The 18,938-nt window shown below is 47.1% G+C and overlaps 1 protein-coding gene across 1 annotated transcript; it reads right to left on the bottom strand.

Annotated features, from left to right (window-relative positions):
* Positions 1 to 92: 92 nt before the first annotated feature.
* Positions 93 to 15,304, bottom strand: ACBD7 (acyl-CoA binding domain containing 7). Its single transcript, XM_090047186.1, has 4 exons — positions 15,129 to 15,304; positions 665 to 782; positions 485 to 547; positions 93 to 396 (listed from the first exon to the last, which is right to left on the bottom strand). Exons 1-4 carry the CDS (start codon positions 15,138 to 15,140, stop codon positions 323 to 325), a joined length of 267 nt encoding a protein of 88 aa, XP_089903312.1. The 5' UTR covers positions 15,141 to 15,304; the 3' UTR covers positions 93 to 322.
* Positions 15,305 to 18,938: the final 3,634 nt, after the last annotated feature.

Genomic DNA, 18,938 nt, shown 5'->3' on the forward strand with positions numbered 1-18,938 from the left:
ACAGTTAAAATTTTTATCTTCAGAATTTGCTCAACAAGTAGGAAACTGGATGTAATATTTCTGCCCCCTAAAATATATAGATGAGAGACAAGTGAAATCTTTAAACCAATCTAATTGGTAACTTTATTCAAAATAAGCATACTCAGTATCTCAGAAGTTCCGTACGTATGTAAATCACTTCTTACAGTTAAATAATGCATGCTTAGTAAATCATGGTGTCAAACTAAATGTGAAAACGTTATTGCATTTTTCCTCAAAATAGTTAGTTCATTAGCTTCTGGGGAATTATTGATTTTTGTTTCTGGAAATTATCTGGAATATTCTAGATCCCATATTTTTCTATCATCTCTTTTGCTTTAGAGATGTAGGCATTCATGGCATCCTCCTTTGATAAACCTGCAAAGGAAAGTAGCAGTCATTATATCTCCTTATTTGGTATTCTATACAAGCAATGAAAATAGTAGAAACTTAAATACTATAACACCTTTTTTAAGGTTCCATGCTTCCCATTTGGCTTTGCCTTTTAAGTCTAGCACTCCTGGACACTCTGCCAAAAGAAACAGATAAACTTGTTGTAACTATGCAGTGTCACCTAAAGATTGTGGAATAGCTTTGAAGTTACAGAATTAAATATGGTAAAATGAATATGCACACAGAAAAGTACCAATATTAATGTCTCCAACAGTAGACTGTTTGTAGAGTCCATATAGCTCCTTCAGTTCTTCATCACTTGGTCTCGTTTTTAATTTTTTCACCTCTTCTGCAGCACTATCAAAGTCAGCCTGATAAGAAGAAAGAAAAATCAAAACAATACAAACTTAGACATTTTGTCCCTTAACTTGCATGCTTCAAGTGCTCGGTATAACATACATGTACTGGGTGTTTCCACATTGTCACTGATGCCAAACTTAATAAATCAGGAATATGACCAGCTTGGTTAATAAATCAACTCTGTTAAAAGAAGCCAAACTCTCTTCCCTTAGCATATTTTTATACCTAAGCAATGAGGACCACATACTAATCTGTAATGTCCTATGAAAAACTGGCGGGTGCATTACTGTGTTTCTTTCAGTTTTCTACTGGAGGTGCAACAGTTAATGTGTATGTGGGTGCTAGGGCCTGAGGCACCAGTCTGCTACAACGGGGTGGGCGCCCAGGCTAACTGGAGCTTTATCCTCACCTGTGAAGTGCCCAAGGACACATTATAGTGATCTATTGCAGAGGTGCAATGGATGGATGAGTTCTGGGACTGAAAGTCTTTTTCCATCCTCTTCTCTCATCTCATGCAGAGCCAGCTACTATCTGTCCCTGTGTATCTTGGTTTCAGTACAGAGGGTAGTCTTTAGTTCAGATTCTGCTTCATTTTGTGCCTGTGAGCCTCTAAAATAATTTACATTTCTTCCTGTGATCTCTGAGCCCCCCAGTCATTTGCACTGATTTAACCCAAAAGTCCAGATGACATTGTATGCAATATGCTAGCTTCAATGATTTGTAAAGCAAATATAAAGTATTGCATGTATTTAAGAGTTCCACCCAAAGGTTGATATATTTGCAAGGACATCATAGCAAAATGTTGGAGGAGGTAATGTACATACTGTGTTTACTCAAATCCAACATGAGGTTTTCCTCCTCCCCCAGTCAGCATGCAGAAAAAAAGGTTCATCTTAGATTTGAGTATCAGCCCGGGGCAGGCGGTGGGTCAGCTCTGGCTTTGGCCTCTGCTCAGGGCTGAAGCCAAAGCTGAACTGCTATCTGCTCCTGGTTGGGATGGATCACTGGCGGGGGAGGGGGCTTGCAGCCAGGGGCATGTGGGGAGAGAACACAGGGTGGGAGGGAGAGGTGGAAGGAGGAAAACTCATGTGTAAGGCTCAGGGAGAGCACAGGGTAGATGATGCAGTATGGTTGCCCTTGAAGGTGCCTCCCCCTTTACATTCCTCCCCAGCTCTGGTCCCTCCAGCCCTCATCTGTCCTGGCTGAGAGCTGCTGCCACTTGTCCATGGCCAGGCCAGGCTGGGGACATTGTTGCTGTTGACTGCTCTGGCTCTGGGGCAGAATTGCAGGGGAAGTTAAGTGGTGGCATGGAGGCAGGGTGCAGGTATAGGCAAAGGGGGGGCAGAATTCAGGGAGGAACTGGGGGTGGGGGCAAGGAAAGGAGCAGGAGCAGGCAGCAGGATACAGGCACAGGGGGCAGGTAGCGGGGAGACAAGCGCAGGTGAGGGGGCATGCACCAGGGAGGGGCAGGAACAAGCTTGAGGCAGGGCAAGGGCCCTTGCCACCTGCCGCTGCTTTCCTCACGACAACAGACCGTCCGCTAATTAGATTCTGTACATGAAAAATTCTAACATATTTATTGGATTTAAGTAAATATGGTACGTTTAAGGTGTATACAAAAAGTCCCTACAGCACTTGGATGCTTATCTTGCTGGGGTGATCTGACCCCAGCTGACTTCCTGCCCCTTGGGCAGTGGGCTGGACCTGATGATTTCGCAAGGTCCCTTCCAGCCCTAATGTCATTGAAGTCTATGAAGTTTCTGCAATAATATGCTACGTATTCAGTAATGTCAGTTTTATTTCTGTGACTTGGTCCGATCAGCTGGAATCGCGAGGTTGCATAAGCACAATGTAGCCTGTCAGGTAGAAAATTCTCTACTCCCCTGACCAGCCCTTGCCATAACTGTTAGACAACCTTTACTTTATAACAAACATATCTGTGCTTCACCCTGACGTTTCTTTTTGGCAAGTGACTGTGCTGGCTCAACCAAGCCACAAAAGTAAATGATGAAGGATTTCAAAGTTTCCAATTTCATGGCGTTCTACAGAACCCCTCTTCCCCCCCCAAAACAGGGAGCAAAATGAAATGGGTACATGTTACTAGGTACATCTACACAAAAGCTGTACTGCAGAGCTGGCTAATTAACTGCACAGTAAAGCATCACTGTCTACATGTGTGCCTGAATTAAGGCGCCATAAATTAATTAATTCTGTAATAGGACAGTACTGTCCAGGACAAGTACTATCCTACAGTGGAGTAGTTATGTGCACCAAAGCACACATGACTGGGGCTGGCTGGGGCATGAGGGAGCTACAGTGCAGGGGCTAGCCCTGCACTGTACCACCCTAGTGCCCCAGCCAGCCCATCTGCAGTATGTTGAGCCAGGTTGGAGCAGCCCTGGGCTGGCAAGCTGGCAACCCTGGGTTTCCTGCCAGCTGAGGCTACTCTGTCACAGCTCAGTGTGCTGTGGTCCCAGGCACATGTGTAAATGCTGCACCCAGGAGTGATAAACTCCAGTGTGAACTGTGCCAGAGTTTATTACTACATGCTGACTGCATGTGTAGATGCACCTGCTGGGTATGTCTAGATGAGCAAGGACATTTGTTTCCCAGGGAGAAGTAGCAACAGCACACGTTATGCTGCTGCTGTTTCTCCCTGGGGAACGCCCATGCCACACGAGCACTGCTGCACAGCAGGTTACCCCAGGTAGGGTGGGGGGGCTGGGGCCAGCAACTCTTCTGGCCCCATCAGCCTTACCTGGAGTCCTGGGGGCCTCTTGGGGCTGCAGCTGTGGCAGGAACCCTGGTCTGCAGCCAGAATGTGGCTCTGGTTTCGGGCGGCGTATGCTGCCGCCATGTGAGCTGCGCTACTTTTTTGTGGCATGGATTTTTTTGACCCTAGGATCTTCTGGGGTCAAACTTCACCTCCCTCTCCCCCGCAACCCCCACCCCATGCTACAAGGTAGCAGTGTGGGGAATGCCTGCTTGTGCTGTGTGTGACACCACAGACAAGTCTGCAGTGCCACATACCACACACACATCGACACTTGTCTGGACGTAGCCGCTGTGTGTGAAAATGAGAAGGGAAACAATGAAAGGATACATTCTTATTGTGTCTTTCCTTTCAAAGAAAGGATCTCTGGCAAACCTGCAAGGGCCTCATTGACTTCATTATGCATCAGCTGATGCTAGCAGGTTCAGGCAGCAGCAGCCTGTAAAAGTATGCAAGGTCAGATAGGTAGCTACATTCATTTACAGAAAACTGGCAACCATCCTACAAGGTAACAAAGTAATCTCTGCTTCCTGCAATGGAATTAACTTAGATTTTTCATTTGGAAATATACGTTTGAAAGCTTGTTTATAAGCTTCCTGGATACTGGATGCTCATCACTTAGGGACCACAGGCCTCCAAGAGATCATCTGAAATGGTCCAGGCCTCTTGAGCCACTCATACTGTGCATCCTTTATGCTTTGAAGTCTTTATCCTCATTAGTAATATCTATTTATATATTAATATTTAATGTTACAGGTCTTTTCTTACAATAATTATGAAATACTTATAAAAAAAGCCAAATTCCCTGAAGGCTTATGTGAGGAGCTGTAACTGAAGTTTGTATAACTTTAGGCTTGCAAAATACTTATGGAAGCATTTAGTAAGATTTAGGGAGCAGTCACAGATAAATCTGTTGATATTTAATAACTATGAATGGCACTAGAAGTTGGACAGTACAAGACACCTTTGGCATGTACTAAACTTTTGAAATCTTCTGTTCAAACAAGTAAGAAGCTGAAAGAAACTGGCTTGCATGATTTCATAGTTGGTAGGGTAGGATTGGAAGGGACCTGAGCAGATCATCAAGTCCAACCCCCTGCCATGGCAGGAAAGAATACTGGGGTCAAACGACCCCAGCAAGGTGTTCATCTAACCTCCTCTTAAACACCCCCAGGGTAGGAGCCTGCACCACTTCTCTTGGAAGTTGGTTCCAGACCCTAGCTGACCTGACTGCAGAGTAGCGCCTCCTGATATCTAGCCTAAACCTACCCTCTGCCAGCTTGTGACGGTTATTCCTGGTCACTTCTGGCAGTGCTCGGGGGAACAGGGACTCCCCCAGTGCCCGCTGGTCCCCCTGACTAGTTTGTAACAGGCCACTAGATCCCCCCTCAGCCTTCTCTTTTGGAGGCTGAACAGGTTCAGGTCCCGTAGCCTCTCCTCATAGGGCCTGCCCTGCTGACCCCTGATCATGCGGGTGGCTCTCCTCTGGACCCTCTCCATGCTGTCCATGATAACGCCTGAAAAATCTTACTGGTTATTTTTTTTAAACAAAGGTGCTATAAATATTGGGATGTTAGGAAGGTGTACCAACCTTGCTGTATGAAATGCTGTAGTCACTCTTAACAGACTTGGGCAGAGTGCAGGGGTGGAGAAGGAGGAGGGCGATGTGGGGGTCAGGTGGGTGAATGATGTTGACTGATTTAATAAGTATATTGTCATAATAAACAAACTGAGCTTTGGTTAATTTGGTCTTCTGAATCTTTTCTTATAAATACGTAAAAAATAGTCAACTGGAGACTTGCAGAATCTGGTAAGACAAACCAATGTATGCATCTCCCACTAGCACTACAGATTAGTAGTAACTAAAGGCAGGCTTTTAAGAGCTTTCCCACTGAAAGTCTCCTAAAAATGGGAAGGTTTCCTTAGTATAAATCCCTTACTTCCTGTAGGGAAAGGGCATTTATTAAACACTGTGATATACTATGGAGATGCCCTGTTTTCTTAAACTAAAGCATGACCTGCATTATCCTATTGAAATAGCTAATTCTTTCCAGAAAGTACTGTGAGCACTTGTTCCATATTTCCACAAGCAGAACCAGAAGTCCAAAAACAGTGTTATTCTTGGTCATGCTCTAATTAAATCTGATGAAGTCCAATGGAGGATAACCTCTTAAAGCACTTTCCAATTTTAGGTCCTGACTGGACATACTTACTTTTAAGCCAGGCAGTGTCATGCTGAAACACTTGATGTACTCCATGCACACAACTTCCTGAGCCAGAAACAAGGTAGCAGTGAGAGGAAGGATCAGTTAATTCACCCACAATGCCACGTGAACATGACAACACTGCTTCCAGTTTGGGAGCAGTGCAGAACTGATTTATATGTATTATATTGTATTTTCACCTGTTCCTACAATCTATTTGTTGGCTGAACTAGCTGGGGTATAGGGATTCTCCAGAGGAGCAGCAATGATCAGTGTGCCCTTTCACCCAGCTGTTAAAAAACACAATGACTGTTGAGTCCTCTTGACTGGGATGGTATAGGTTGGTCCCTGTAATTAACTTCCAGTGATGAGACCTGGTCTCATGTTTAGTGCCTATATATCTGGGTGCAGGTGCTTTTTCCTTTGAGAATAAACTGACATTCTGTATGAACTTCTAGGAGCCTTGTGTTGTAACTTGTTAGAGCTGTGAAAGGGAGCTCTGTATAAGGTGCCTAAGATTTCTCCTCTTGTCAGCTGATGCCCGAGGCTGGCACCGTATGTTACCAGTCAGCCTTGTTGCAACTGACTGCAAAGTCCCAGTGACATCAGGAATGAGCAACATCAAAAGCTAGCAAATAGGAGAATCTGAGTGGGACTGCTGCTTGGAAGAAAAAGGAGAATCTTGGTTGCTTTGTGTGAGTGCCTGTGAGTAGAGGCACTTTATCTGGGCTTTGTTTTGTTGCCATCTTGCAGTGCTGTTTCAAGCAATGAGGGGTGCTTATACAGGTGACAGGGATTTAGTCCTTGGGGTGTTATTCTATGCCCCCTAAATTGAAACAGGGGGTATAGAATATGCCCACCATTTCAATTTTTTTGTCACGTTATAGTGAGAGGCCCAATCCTTTTCTTTATTTTTTTGTCAGAGCTGGAGTCTGCCCACAGCTGCAGGGGCAAGCTGCCTGCAGGCTGAGTAGCCCCTGAGCTACAGGGGACCCTGGTCCTTCCCTCCACAGTGGCGATGCCCCCTGGGGCTGCCCCAGCTCACAGGCAACACCCAGACCAATCCAGCTCTGCCCTGTAGAGGGAAAGACCGTGGCCCCACGCAGCTATAGGGCCACTCAGCTCACTGGCAGCTCACCACCCCCGGCCATTGGAGAGGTGGGCAAACTGCCAAAAAAAAAAAAGGGGGGGGGGTCAGGTACCTCACTGCTTCTACCTTCAGCAGGCTCCTGCAGCCAACAGGATGCCTGGGGCCACTTGGGAATGGGCTGGCTTGCCCCTGGGGCAGCACAGGAAGGTGGCAGGAGGGCAGTTCAGTTTGTTGGCGGACGGAGAAGGCGGTGAGGACAGGGCTGCCTGGGCTGCTAGCTGGGTGCCCCACCTCAGAGGCACCAAATCCAAAGCTTCCCCGCTGCCTTCTCCAGCCACCAACACAACCGGCTTGCCCCTGGTGGTTGAAAGGAGGGCGGCTGTGTGTGCTGGTGGTGGAGATGGTGCAAGGGGCCCTGGAAGTCCGGGCGAGCTCGGGAAACTGTTGGATCAGGCACTTCTGAGCTTGGGTACCACCCAGCCAGCTAGCAGTCTGCTTGGGCTTCCAGTGCCCTGTGCACCATCCCGCTGCCTTCTCCAGCCGCCCTCCTTCCATCTTCCTGCACTGCCCCAAGGCAAGCCAGCCATTTCTGGGCAGCCCCAGGTGTCCTGCTAGCCACAGAAGCCTGCTGAAGGCAGAAGAGGTGAGGGGCCTGATCTTTTTTTCTGTGGAGCCTGCCCACCTCTCCCACAGCCGAGGGGTGAGCTGACAGCTGCAATTTGCATCAGGATGTAGTTTAGTTTGCAATGATACAAACTCATTTAAAACCCTCAAACTCTTGCACGTGTACAGTGTGATGCCATTAAGCCGCACAAAATTACATTTTCATCACATGTACATGATAATGGTGTCACCTGTACAAGCATCCAAGATGTCCACAGCTGCTAAGCCTTAGTAGTTACAACAAGGAGACAGGGCCATCCTAGGCAGCAAGGTTTCATAGTTTCATAGTTTCATAGTAGCTAGAGTCAGAAGGGACCTAGGTAGATCATCTAGTCCGACCTCCTGCCTTGGCAGGAAAGAGCACCGGGGTCAGATGACCCCGGCAAGGTGCTCATCTAACTTCCTTTTAAAAATCCCCAGGCTAGGAGCCTGCACCACTTCCCCTGGAAGCCGGTTCCAGGCCCTAGCCGCCCTGACTGTGAAGTAGCGCCTCCTAATATCTAATCTAAACCTACCCTCCGCCAGCTTGTGACCGTTATTCCTGGTCACTCCTGGCAGCACACGGGGGAACAGGGACTCCCCCAATACCTGCTGATCCCCCCTGACCAGTTTGTAGCAGGCCACAAGGTCCCCCCTTAACCTTCTCTTGTGGAGGCTAAACAGGTTCAGGTCCCGTAGCCTCTCCTCATAAGGCCTGCCCTGCTGACCCCTGATCATACGAGTGGCCCTCCTCTGGACTCTTTCCATATTGTCCACGTCCCTCTCGAAGTGTGGCGCTGCATAGAGGGGGAGCATCACCTCCCTGGACCTGCTCGAGATGCATCTGTGGATGCATGACAGGGTACGGTTGGCCTTCTTGACTGCCTCCCCACACTGCCGGCCCATGTTCATCGTGGAGTCAATGACGACTCCAAGATCCTTTTCCGTCTCCGTGCTGGCAAGAGGGGAGTTCCCCAACCTGTAAGTGTGGTGCCAGTTCTTCCTCCCCATGTGCAACACCTTGCACTTCTCAGTGTTAAACCCCATCCTATTCTCATCCGCCCACCGTTGCAACCTGTCAAGGTCAGCTTGTAGCCTATTGCACCCTTCTAGTGCACCCACATCCCCCCACATCTTAGTGTCATCAGCAAACTTGAACAGGGTGCTTTCTACCCCCTCATCCAAATCACTGATGAAGATGTTGAACAGTGCGGGCCCGAGGACCGAGCCCTGCGGAACCCCACTGCCCACGTCCTTCCAGGTCGAGAAGAACCCATCCACTACCACCCTCTGGGTGCGGCCCTCCAACCAGTTAGCGACCCATTTGACTGTGTGGGCATCGACACCACAGTCTCCCAGCTTTTTGATGAGGACAGGGTGAGAGACAGTGTCGAAAGCCTTCCGGAAGTCCAGAAAGACTACATCCACAGCAACCCCTGCGTCTAATGATTTGGTGACCTGATCGTAAAAGGCCACCAGGTTGGTCTGACAAGACCTGCCACTGATGAACCCATGTTGGTTGCCCCTGAGCATGCATTCCCCCGCAAGGCCCTCCTGGATATGTGCCAGGATAATTTTTTCAAAGAGCTTACCCGGGATTGAGGTAAGACTAACTGGCCTGTAATTTCCTGGGTCCTCTTTTTTTCCCTTTTTGAAGATAGGGACCACATTGGCCCTCTTCCAGTCCTCCGGCACCTCACCAGAGCACCACGAGTGCTCATAGAGCCGCGCCAGGGGTCCCGCAATGACCTCGGCCAGTTCCTGTAGAACCCTAGGGTGAAGATTGTCCGGACCAGCGGACTTGAACACGTCCAGCCTCTCCAGAAGTACCCTAACTAACTCCTTGCTAACCCCTGGCCCAGGCGTGTCTCTCCTGGGGCCCGAGGGGGGCCCAGCAGGGAGGTGGCTGAACTGGTCCCTACTTAGGAAGACAGAGGCAAAGAAATCGTTAAATATGTTAGCTTTGTCATCTGGCGTGACGACTAAGTTGACCATCGTGTCCTGCAGGGGCCCCACATTACCCGGGACCCTTTTTTTACTCCCTATGTATTTGAAGAAGGACTTCTTATTGTCCTTAATCCGGGAAGCTAGTCCTATCTCCATCTCTGCCTTGGCCTTCCTGACTGCCCCCCTACATCCTCGGGCGACTGTAACATAGTCCTTCTTGGTGATGACCCCATCCCTCCATTGGGTGTATGCCTCCCTTTTAGCAAGGAGACATTCCCGGATGCTCCTAGTGAGCCATGGGGGTTTATGTGCCCTCCTGCTCCCTTTGACCCTTGTTGGGATTACCTCCCTTTGGGCATGGAGGATTGTCTCCTTAAGGAGCAACCACTCACCTTGGACATCTGGCTCCCTTCCCTTCTGGGTCCTCAGCACTTCCCCAACGATCCTCCTTAGCTTGTTGAAGTCAGCCCTCCTAAAGTCTAGGGCTGTTGCCTTGCTGCAGCCCTTTGCCACCTTACGCTGGATGGTGAATTCCAGGAAGCGATGATCACTGTCTCCCAGGTGGCCCATCACCCGCAGCCCCCTCACCAGGTCATCACCCGTGGCCAGCACCAGGTCCAACAAGGCGTCTCCCCTGGTGGGGCTGTGCACCTCCTGGGTTAGATGGAGGTCCTGCACTCTGGCTAAGAACCGACGTGAGCGGTCAGACTTGGCTGACTGCTCTTCCCAGCAGATGTCTGGGAAGTTCAGGTCCCCCATGATGACCACATCCTTAGCCCTCACTGCCTCTGTGAGCTGACCTAAGAATTCCTGGTTGAGCTCTTCTCCCTGGTTGGGAGGTCTATAGTAGACTCCCACCGTTAAGTCTCTATCCCCTGGACTGCCTTTTACTCTAACCCAGAGCACCTCAGAGTGCCCCCCCTCTACCCCCTTGCTAATTGACGAGGTTAGATGAGTCAGAGTCCCAGTGATTTTGGGAAGAGCATCCATTGGGATTCCCCCCTCTCTTAGATTTACTGCTTATTAGCAGGAAAGAAGGAAAGAAGGAGAGCAGCACAATATTGATACTATACTTTAGAAAAGCAAACTCAGGGAACTGGTGGGCACGATCCCATGGTAATCAAGAGAAAAAGGAGTCAGAGGACTGGCTGCTCCTTAAAGAGACAATACTAGGGACAGAAAAGCATGTTATCCTGATATAAAGTAAAGATAGGGAACCACATAAAAAGTGGAAATGTGGTCCCATTACTAAGGATGATCATGTCATTAAATTGCAGTTCATAAAGTTTAACCAGAAGAGACCATTATGATCATACAGGTTTACTTCCTCTATGGCACAAGGCACAGATATTTGTAAAAATACAGTTAAGGAGATTTCTCCAGAGGGTATTAGAAATGAAAAGACATCTCTATAGTGCAGAATGTTAATAACAAATAATCCTCCAGTTAAATAAGAAGCTTAGTCCTAATATAACAAACCAGTGCTGGTTTCCAAAGCATTGCAGAACCAGTCACATAGTAGCAGATTTAGGTAATAACTGTGATGGTTCAAACCACAAAATGATTTCTATTCTTTATAAGCCCACTGAACAACTGTAGTTTATACAATGATGTAGCTTTCTTTCTGTCCTATGTACAATATTAATGACTGGCTAGGCATCTGCTGCCACTAGTTTGTTTGTAACTCTGCAGTGTGTTCACTGGATAAAGTATGCGTTTTGGTATGGTTACCACAGAGATGATTTATATCCTTTGACTCAGTGGTTTATTTTAGGTAAAAAAAACCTGTAACCCCAGGTATTTAGATCTCATTTCTCATTTAACTTTTCTTTTATAAAAATCCCAAATCAAAAAGGTCAAGGGTCCATCCTGAGCCTAGTGATCCATAGGGCCAGCATGATCAAGTGCCAATTTCTATAGCCAACACCATACACATTGGCATTGCATCCATTTGCCTTTGACTGCTCAGCCCGAACAACCAGGTACTCCTTTACAGGTAGGCCAACTGGGAGTGGCCTTCAGCATGAGCCCACAGCGAGACTGAACCTCATCCTTCTGGAGCAGTAGCAAGATGCCTTAACCACTTGGTCACCATACCCCAAAATCCCAATAAAGATTTCAAATATATGTATAAAGGCATCAGAATTCTGTGGGCCAAGTGAAGAGAGTTATCATTTGAGGTTGTGATTTGGAATGATGACCAAAAACACAATTTTCTCAGCATAATAAAAAATGGGAGCATGGGCACGTGAACAAATAATTGAAAGATATACAGGGGCAGAAATTTGCTCCATGGCTTTACCCAACAGTAAGCACAAATTAACCTACGGTAGTTTGTCTCTCTATCATCAACGGAAGTCTGAAATTAATGCATCTTACGCCCATGATGGTGCTGAAATATTTCTGTGTATTACATCAGGACAAACAGCTTCAGTATCTGTTACATACACATAGGATGTTAGAGATTATTTCATCTCCATACCACTAAGGTACCTCTCACTTACCCACAGAAAAGTGAAACAAATTAACAGACTGATATTGTGGAAGCAGATATTAAATGGGTAATAATAATTGGTACAAAATATGAACATGAAGGGATCAAGACAATTCTGGATCCCAGCACCTAAGATTTTTAAAATCTTGTACATGATAAGCAGATTTAACAATCTACACAAAAGAAGAAATTCATGTCTAGTAAACTTTTGTCAGGCATAAAGTTAGCCCTGTGTCTTTCATTTTGACTATGGCCCTGCTCCTTCACATCATTTACAGCAGGTAAAGGCCAGAGAATATTTATTATTTAATTTCTCTTGGAATACTGAATCAAATGATGAATAGCATAAATAATTAATGCAGAGAATAGTACAACCAGAACAGCTGAACTAACTTTTAGGCAATGCAATGTTATGGCCTTGGTGGCAGAACTTCAAAGACTCTGACAGTGCAGATGGCAAGATCATCTGCCTTTGAAAGAAATTGCTACATTAAAATGAAGGCCATTTGGACTCCACAGATTCTCATGCTTAGTGCTAAAACAAGCAAAACCCTTACCTCAAGTCTGGCACAATTATATAATGAATAACTTGACTTCTTTCTTTACCTGGAAGTGATATGTTTGATACCCTCCCGATATGAAATATGAGGAGAACACAAACTCAGGTATGGTCTAAACTTTTTTTTTCTTGAACTGATTATCTTGTTTCATTTTTCATCTTTCCTACATGTTCATAGAAGAGAGATTGGTGAGAAAAAAGAGGGTATGAGTTATTATCCATAATAATTTAATGTTATATTGCTTAAAAGATAGTGCTATATATAAAACCACACTGGGAGAAAGTAATTTGTAACAGTTCCATATTTGATAACAGATTTTTGTTTTCTTGAAAGGTTTGGGGCTTTTACTCTTTTTCTTACTTTTTCCCCCCCTAACCTTTGCTCTTCATTCTCCTGGCAGAACAGTGCTGCATTTAGTCATTTACGGGTACAGCAGATTATCATGAGGTAAGCTAAATTGTACTCCCAAGTAATTGTATGTGTGTGGTAAGTGGGAGATACCTTACCTGTTCATTGTGAGGGAAGCTATACAACCAGCTCCAGTTGCTCAAGGGCAATTACTGCTGAGCAGTGATAAATCCTGGCTTTAAAAGTGTCAGGATTAGGTTTGGGCTTTGGCTGTTCAACCAAAAGAAAGAAGTTCCTAGTTTTCTCAAGTGCAGTGACATGCACACACCTCTGCTGTATTACAGTACTGCACGCCAGCTCTTTTGCAGTCAGGTACCTCAAAGGTTAACGTTCCTCCCAGACAGAACCTCTACTTTCTGACAATGCGCTCCCAGCATCTGGGCCAGGTTGTTATTGCCATGACCTCACCCAGAGCCATCGCTAATACCTCTGCTGGGCAACCACGCTGGCACCAACCCAGCTGAGAACAGGACTGGGATGAATAGGGTTTCCATACGTCCCAGTTTTCCTGAACATGTCCTCTTTTTGGATCCTCTGCTCTCCATCTGGGTGTTTTAAAAAAAAAAAAGATCAACTGTCCAGGATTTTTGTTAGGTCAGTTTCTAAGTTTTTTCCCGCAACTTCCTGGCTTCCTCTAGCAAGGACCTGCTTGGGACTGGGGGCAGTTGGGGGAGGGCAACTGTAGGCAGGGGGTACCACATGGATGTGCACACACACATGCACACATACATGCATATGTACGTGGTTGCCATGCAGCCAGGCAGGGTGGTGGGAGCAGCTCCAGCAGCTGCATGCAGGTAAGTTTGTGAGGGGCCAAGGCTTGGGAACTGTTTGAGGGACTGGGGGGGAGGGGGGACACATGCATACATGCATGCGGGTGTGTGTGTGTGTGAAGGGGATGGATGTGTGTGTGGGGGGGTGCCTGCTGGCACAGGGGGAAGCTATCTGGGTGCTGGAGCTGCAGCAGAGCAGAGGAGGCACCTACTTCTTCAGTTGGGGAAGGGATCAGGGGGTTTTGGGGGCAGTAGGGAGCTGCATGGCTCCAGTGGCACAGGAGCTGGTGCCCTTGTTCACATGGGCAGGGCAGCTGGAAGACACTGCAGGACTGTTGGGGGAAAGGGGGCTGCAGGTCAGGAGTGAGGGGCACCAGCAGGACTGGGGAGACTGTGGCTTGGGAGTGAGGGGCACCATGGGGGGTGGGGGACTGTGGGTCAGGAGTGCGGGACGCCGGCAGTGCCAGGGGAAGGTGAGTCAGAAGTGATGGGCACTAGCATGGCCCAGTTGTTTCTAGGGTACTGCAGGTCTGGAGTGTGGGGCAGCAGTAGGGCTGGAGGGGGCTGTGGCTTGGGAGTGAGTGTAAATGGCTTGGGCAGGGGTAGGACATCAATATATCACTGGCCGCCCCACAATCATATCCCCCTGTGTGACAGGTGTCCTCATTTTTGGAACTGGAAATATGGTAACCCTAGAGATGAAAGAGCTTGCAAGTTGTGGAGAGAGAACAAAGAACTTAACAGAAGAAAACTGGCTGAGTCTCAGGATATGGGCAAAAAAGGAAAGTGCATGCATGTGACTGCAATGACAGGAGGCTGAAAACCAGCAGCAGGGGCTGGCTTCATAAAAACACCTCAGATCCAGCACTGGGAGAGGAGACAATTGAATTTTGCCAATGACCAACGTGTACCCTTCCAAATACAACCCCCACCCCAAGAAGAATGCATGCATCTAAATAATGATGCACTATTAGCTATTCCCTCAAAAAAAATCTTAGGTCCAAAACTGCACATCCCAATAACTTAGAAGTTTAGAAAATTGTCTCTTTGCATAACTCTAAATATATCATAATTAAGCAACTCCTAAAAAGAAACATCATTCTCAAATATACATACACAGTATATAGAAGTGCAACATTCAAAACAAATACAGGCAACTCACAAAGCAAACTAATGCATGTACCAAATAAACCTCCCCCTTCAAGCAAGTGTGCTCCTATCCATCCCAAAATTGTATGAACCAATGAATAATGAATGCAAAACAGGAAACTTTAACTCCCCTGCATACATCACACACCATTTAAGCACCTTCACTTAAAAAAGTAACTGGCTGTGGTGCCAGGCAACCACAATTTTGAAATAGTAATCCTTGTTCTGCCAAGACATCACACTGTCGCAGCAAGGCACCGCCCATGGACACTTCAGTGCATCTCCATCCTCACTTCCCTAGAAGCAGGAACTCTTACTTGGAGAGTCATTCTGATGACAGTGGCAGCAACAGCAGCAGCAGCAACAGCAACAGCAAACACTTCTGTCCGGGCTGAGATACAGCACTTGTATGCTCAATCCCCTCAATGCTGTCCGCAGCCCCAGTTATAATCCCAGGCCACACAAAAGAGCCTGCACTTCGCTTTCCTCATTGGACCAAGAATAAAATGACATCATCTCTAAGGGCTGGTCTGCACACTGCACCGACTGAGACTCGGGAAGCAGCAAGGCCAAGGAAGCTTGTTTGTAGCAGGAGCTGGATGCAAAAAGCAGCTGGTATTTACTAACTCATCCTTTCTGGCTCTCTCAAAAGATGTACTGCAGCCAGCATGTTGATAACTAGCAAGGATAATGGAAAATAGTTTTTTCCCCCTGGTTTTATGATCCCTTGTGGACAGAACTCAAAATTTGTTTCTTTCTTTAATTCCTCATCAGAAGAATAACTGCAAATACACATTGGCCCATTGCTTTGTATTCTTGAAGGATGAACGCTGGCCATTAGAAAAGGGGATTACAACATTCATTATAACATCCATTAAAACATTTATGAAATAAACATTTCACTAAATCTGATCTGTATTAAAACCTATCTATGTTATAAACTTTCCCTAACTTGTGTCCACTTGTCTATCTGACCTTAGAATGAGTTTTCCAGGACAGGGAACATCTTCAAAGGCCATTTTACCTGATATACCTACTCAAAATATGCATTACGTACAAAATCCTATATCTGAAAGATGTTAAGGTAGCAAAGTCAGGCACTCAAAAGTTAGGAAATGCCAGACTTTAATTTGCCTCTGAAAACTTAATTTTGTTCCCTTATGCATTACAATATAACCTTTAATTACATGACATTATTTTTCCACATGATCCTTGTCTCATTTAATAAATATGATGAATAATGCTCAGTGTGAAATCTCTTCCAAACATTCACTCAGTCCTTGATTCTATAAACAGTAAAGATTAGTGGCTGCCCTCACAACTTCCCTCCCTTCTAATGCTATAATTTTCTCATTACTGGTAATTCACACTAACAGTTTCAGCAAGTCTCCAGTCTTGTTTTTATGCTCAGACTGGTAGAGGTCAGGCTCAGGTTAGGGAGTGCTGAAGCATCCCAAGCTAGGATGAGGGTAAAGGTTAGAGAGGGTCTGGGGCTGTGTGTGGGTGGGACTGGTATGGTTCCCCACCTTTTCACTTGCTAAAGTAGGGACCAGTGCAACAGAATGTTCCCTACTAAGATTTCTGATGCTAGCTCTTCTTAAAGCCATATTTTTTGTTTTTTGTTGCTGCTGTCAAGAGGTCATTTCTTTCAGGGATGAATTTGTGGAACTGAGCACAATTTCCTGCAGCTGTCTTTAATTTAGTGTGACAAAAGTGTCAGAGTTTTATATCTCATCCTATATCTCTGGTCTATCCATCTAGTTTTTATTATGGAGAACACTCTTATTAAAGGAGCATTGGTCACAAGCACAGCTAACACAGCCTACTGTCTTTGGAAGAGCTGCAACTGACAAAGAAATTCATAGTTTCATAGTTTGTAGGGTCGGAAGGGACCTGAGCAGATCATCTAGTCCGACCCCCTCTCATGGCAGGAAAGAGTACTGGGGTCAAATGACCCCAGCAAGATGTTCATCCAACCTCCTCTTAAACACCCCCAGGGTAGGAGCCTGCACCACTTCTCTTGGAAGTTGGTTCCAGATCCTAGCCGCTCTGACCGTGAAGTAGCGCCTCCTGATATCTAGCCTAAACCTACCCTCTGCCAGCTTGTGACTGTTATTCCTGGTCACTCCTGGAGGTGCTCGGGGGAACAGTGACTCTCCCAATGCCTGCTGATTCCCCCCTGACTAGTTTATAACAGGCCACAAGATCCCCCCTCAGCCTTCTCTTCTGGAGGCTGAACAGGTTCAGGTCCCGTAGCCTCTCCTCATAGGGCCTGCCCTGCTGCCCCCTGATCATATGAGTGGCCCTCCTCTGGACCCTCTCCGTGCTGTCCACATCCCTCTTGAAGTGCGGCGCCCAGAACTGGACGCAGTACTCCAGCTGCGGCCTGACCAGTGCCGCATAGAGGGGGAGGATCACCTCTTTGGACCTGCTCGAGATGCATCTGTGGATGCATGACAAGGTGTGGTTGGCCTTCCTGACTGCATCCCCACACTGCCAGCCCATGTTCATCTTGGAGTCAATGATGACCCCCAGATCCCTTTCCTCCTCCGTGCTGACAAGAGGGGAGTTCCCTAACCAGTACGTATGGTGCCGGTTGTTCCTCCTGAGGTGCATCACCTTGCACTTGTCTGTGTTGAATCCCATCCTATTCTCGTCCGCCCACCCTTGTAACCTGTCTAGGTCTGATTGTAGCCTGTTGCGTCCTTCCAGTGTGCCCACATCCCCCCACATCTTAGTGTCATCAGCAAATTTGAACAGGGTGCTTTTTACCCCCTCATCCAAATCACTGATTAAGATGTTGAACAGTGCGGGCCCGAGGACAGAGCCCTGTGGAACCCCACTGCCCACGTCCTTCCAGGTTGAGAAGGACCCATCCACTACCACCCTCTGGGTGAGGCCCTCCAACCAGCTGGCGACCCATTTGACTGTGTGGGCTTCAACACCACAGCCCCCCAGTTTTTTAATGAGAATGGGGTGAGAGACAGTGTCCAAAGCCTTCTGGAAGTCCAGGAAGACTATATTCACTGCTACCCCTGCATCTAATGATCTGGTGATCTGATTGTAAAAGGCCACGAGGTTGGTCTGACAGGACCTGCCACTGATGAACCCATGTTGGTTGCCCCTAAGCATGCAGTCCCCTGCTGACCCCTCCTGGATGTGTGCCAGCATAATTTTCTCGAACAGCTTGCCTAGGATCAAGGTAAGACTAACCAGCTTATAGTTTCCCAGGTCCTCCTTCCTGCCTTTTTTGAAGATGGGGACCACATTGGCCCTCTTCCAGTCCTCCGGTACCTCACCAGAGCACCATGAGTGCTCATCAAGTTGTGCCAGGGGACTTGCAATTACCTTGGCCAGTTCCTTTAGAACTCTACGGTGGAGATCATCCGGGCCAGCTGACTTGATTTGGACTTCATCCAACCCCTCCAGAAGCTCCCTAACTAAATCCTCGCTAACCTGTGGCCCAGGTGTGCCTCCCCCGGGGCCCGAGGGGGGCCCAGCAGGGAGGTGACTGTTCTGGTCCCTACTTAGATCCCAATTGACCCACTTGGGATCCACAGCTTGGGTGTCCCGGAGCTCTGCCATTACTTCCCAGGGTACACATGCTTTAGGAAAAATTTCCTCACTAGAAGAGTAGTAAAACACTGGAACAGGTTACACAGAAACCTCCTTCCTTGGAGATTTTTATAAAGCTGGCTAGACAAAACCTTGGCTGGGATGACGTAGTTGGAAATGGTCCTGCTTTGAACAGGGGGTTGGACTAGATGATCTCCTAAACTCCCTTCAGACCTAATTTTCTATTATTTATGATTCATTTTTACATATTTGCAGAAACTGCAATTTTGGTTGGGCTCCACAAAAAAGCACAGTCTTAGCACTTTTGGCAGTCTCACTGAGGGAAAAAAAAGGCTGAAAGAAGAGAAAAGGGTGGGAAGCCCTGGAGCTCTGAAGCATATGGGGAAGGGGGAGGAGGGAGAGAGCGCAAATCAGAGGCTGAGCCAGTGATATAGCCTCAGTCCAAGAGCCAATCCAGAGCCAAAAAGGGAAGTGGGAAGGTTTTGGAACTAGGTTTTAAAGCGCCTGCAGGCATGCTGTTACAGTGTGCTGCAGCCTGAGGAGGAGAAAGG

This window comes from Crocodylus siamensis, chromosome 5 (genome assembly GCF_052110815.1).
Source record: "Crocodylus siamensis isolate JL-2025a chromosome 5, ASM5211081v1, whole genome shotgun sequence".
Taxonomy (NCBI): domain Eukaryota; kingdom Metazoa; phylum Chordata; order Crocodylia; family Crocodylidae; genus Crocodylus; species Crocodylus siamensis.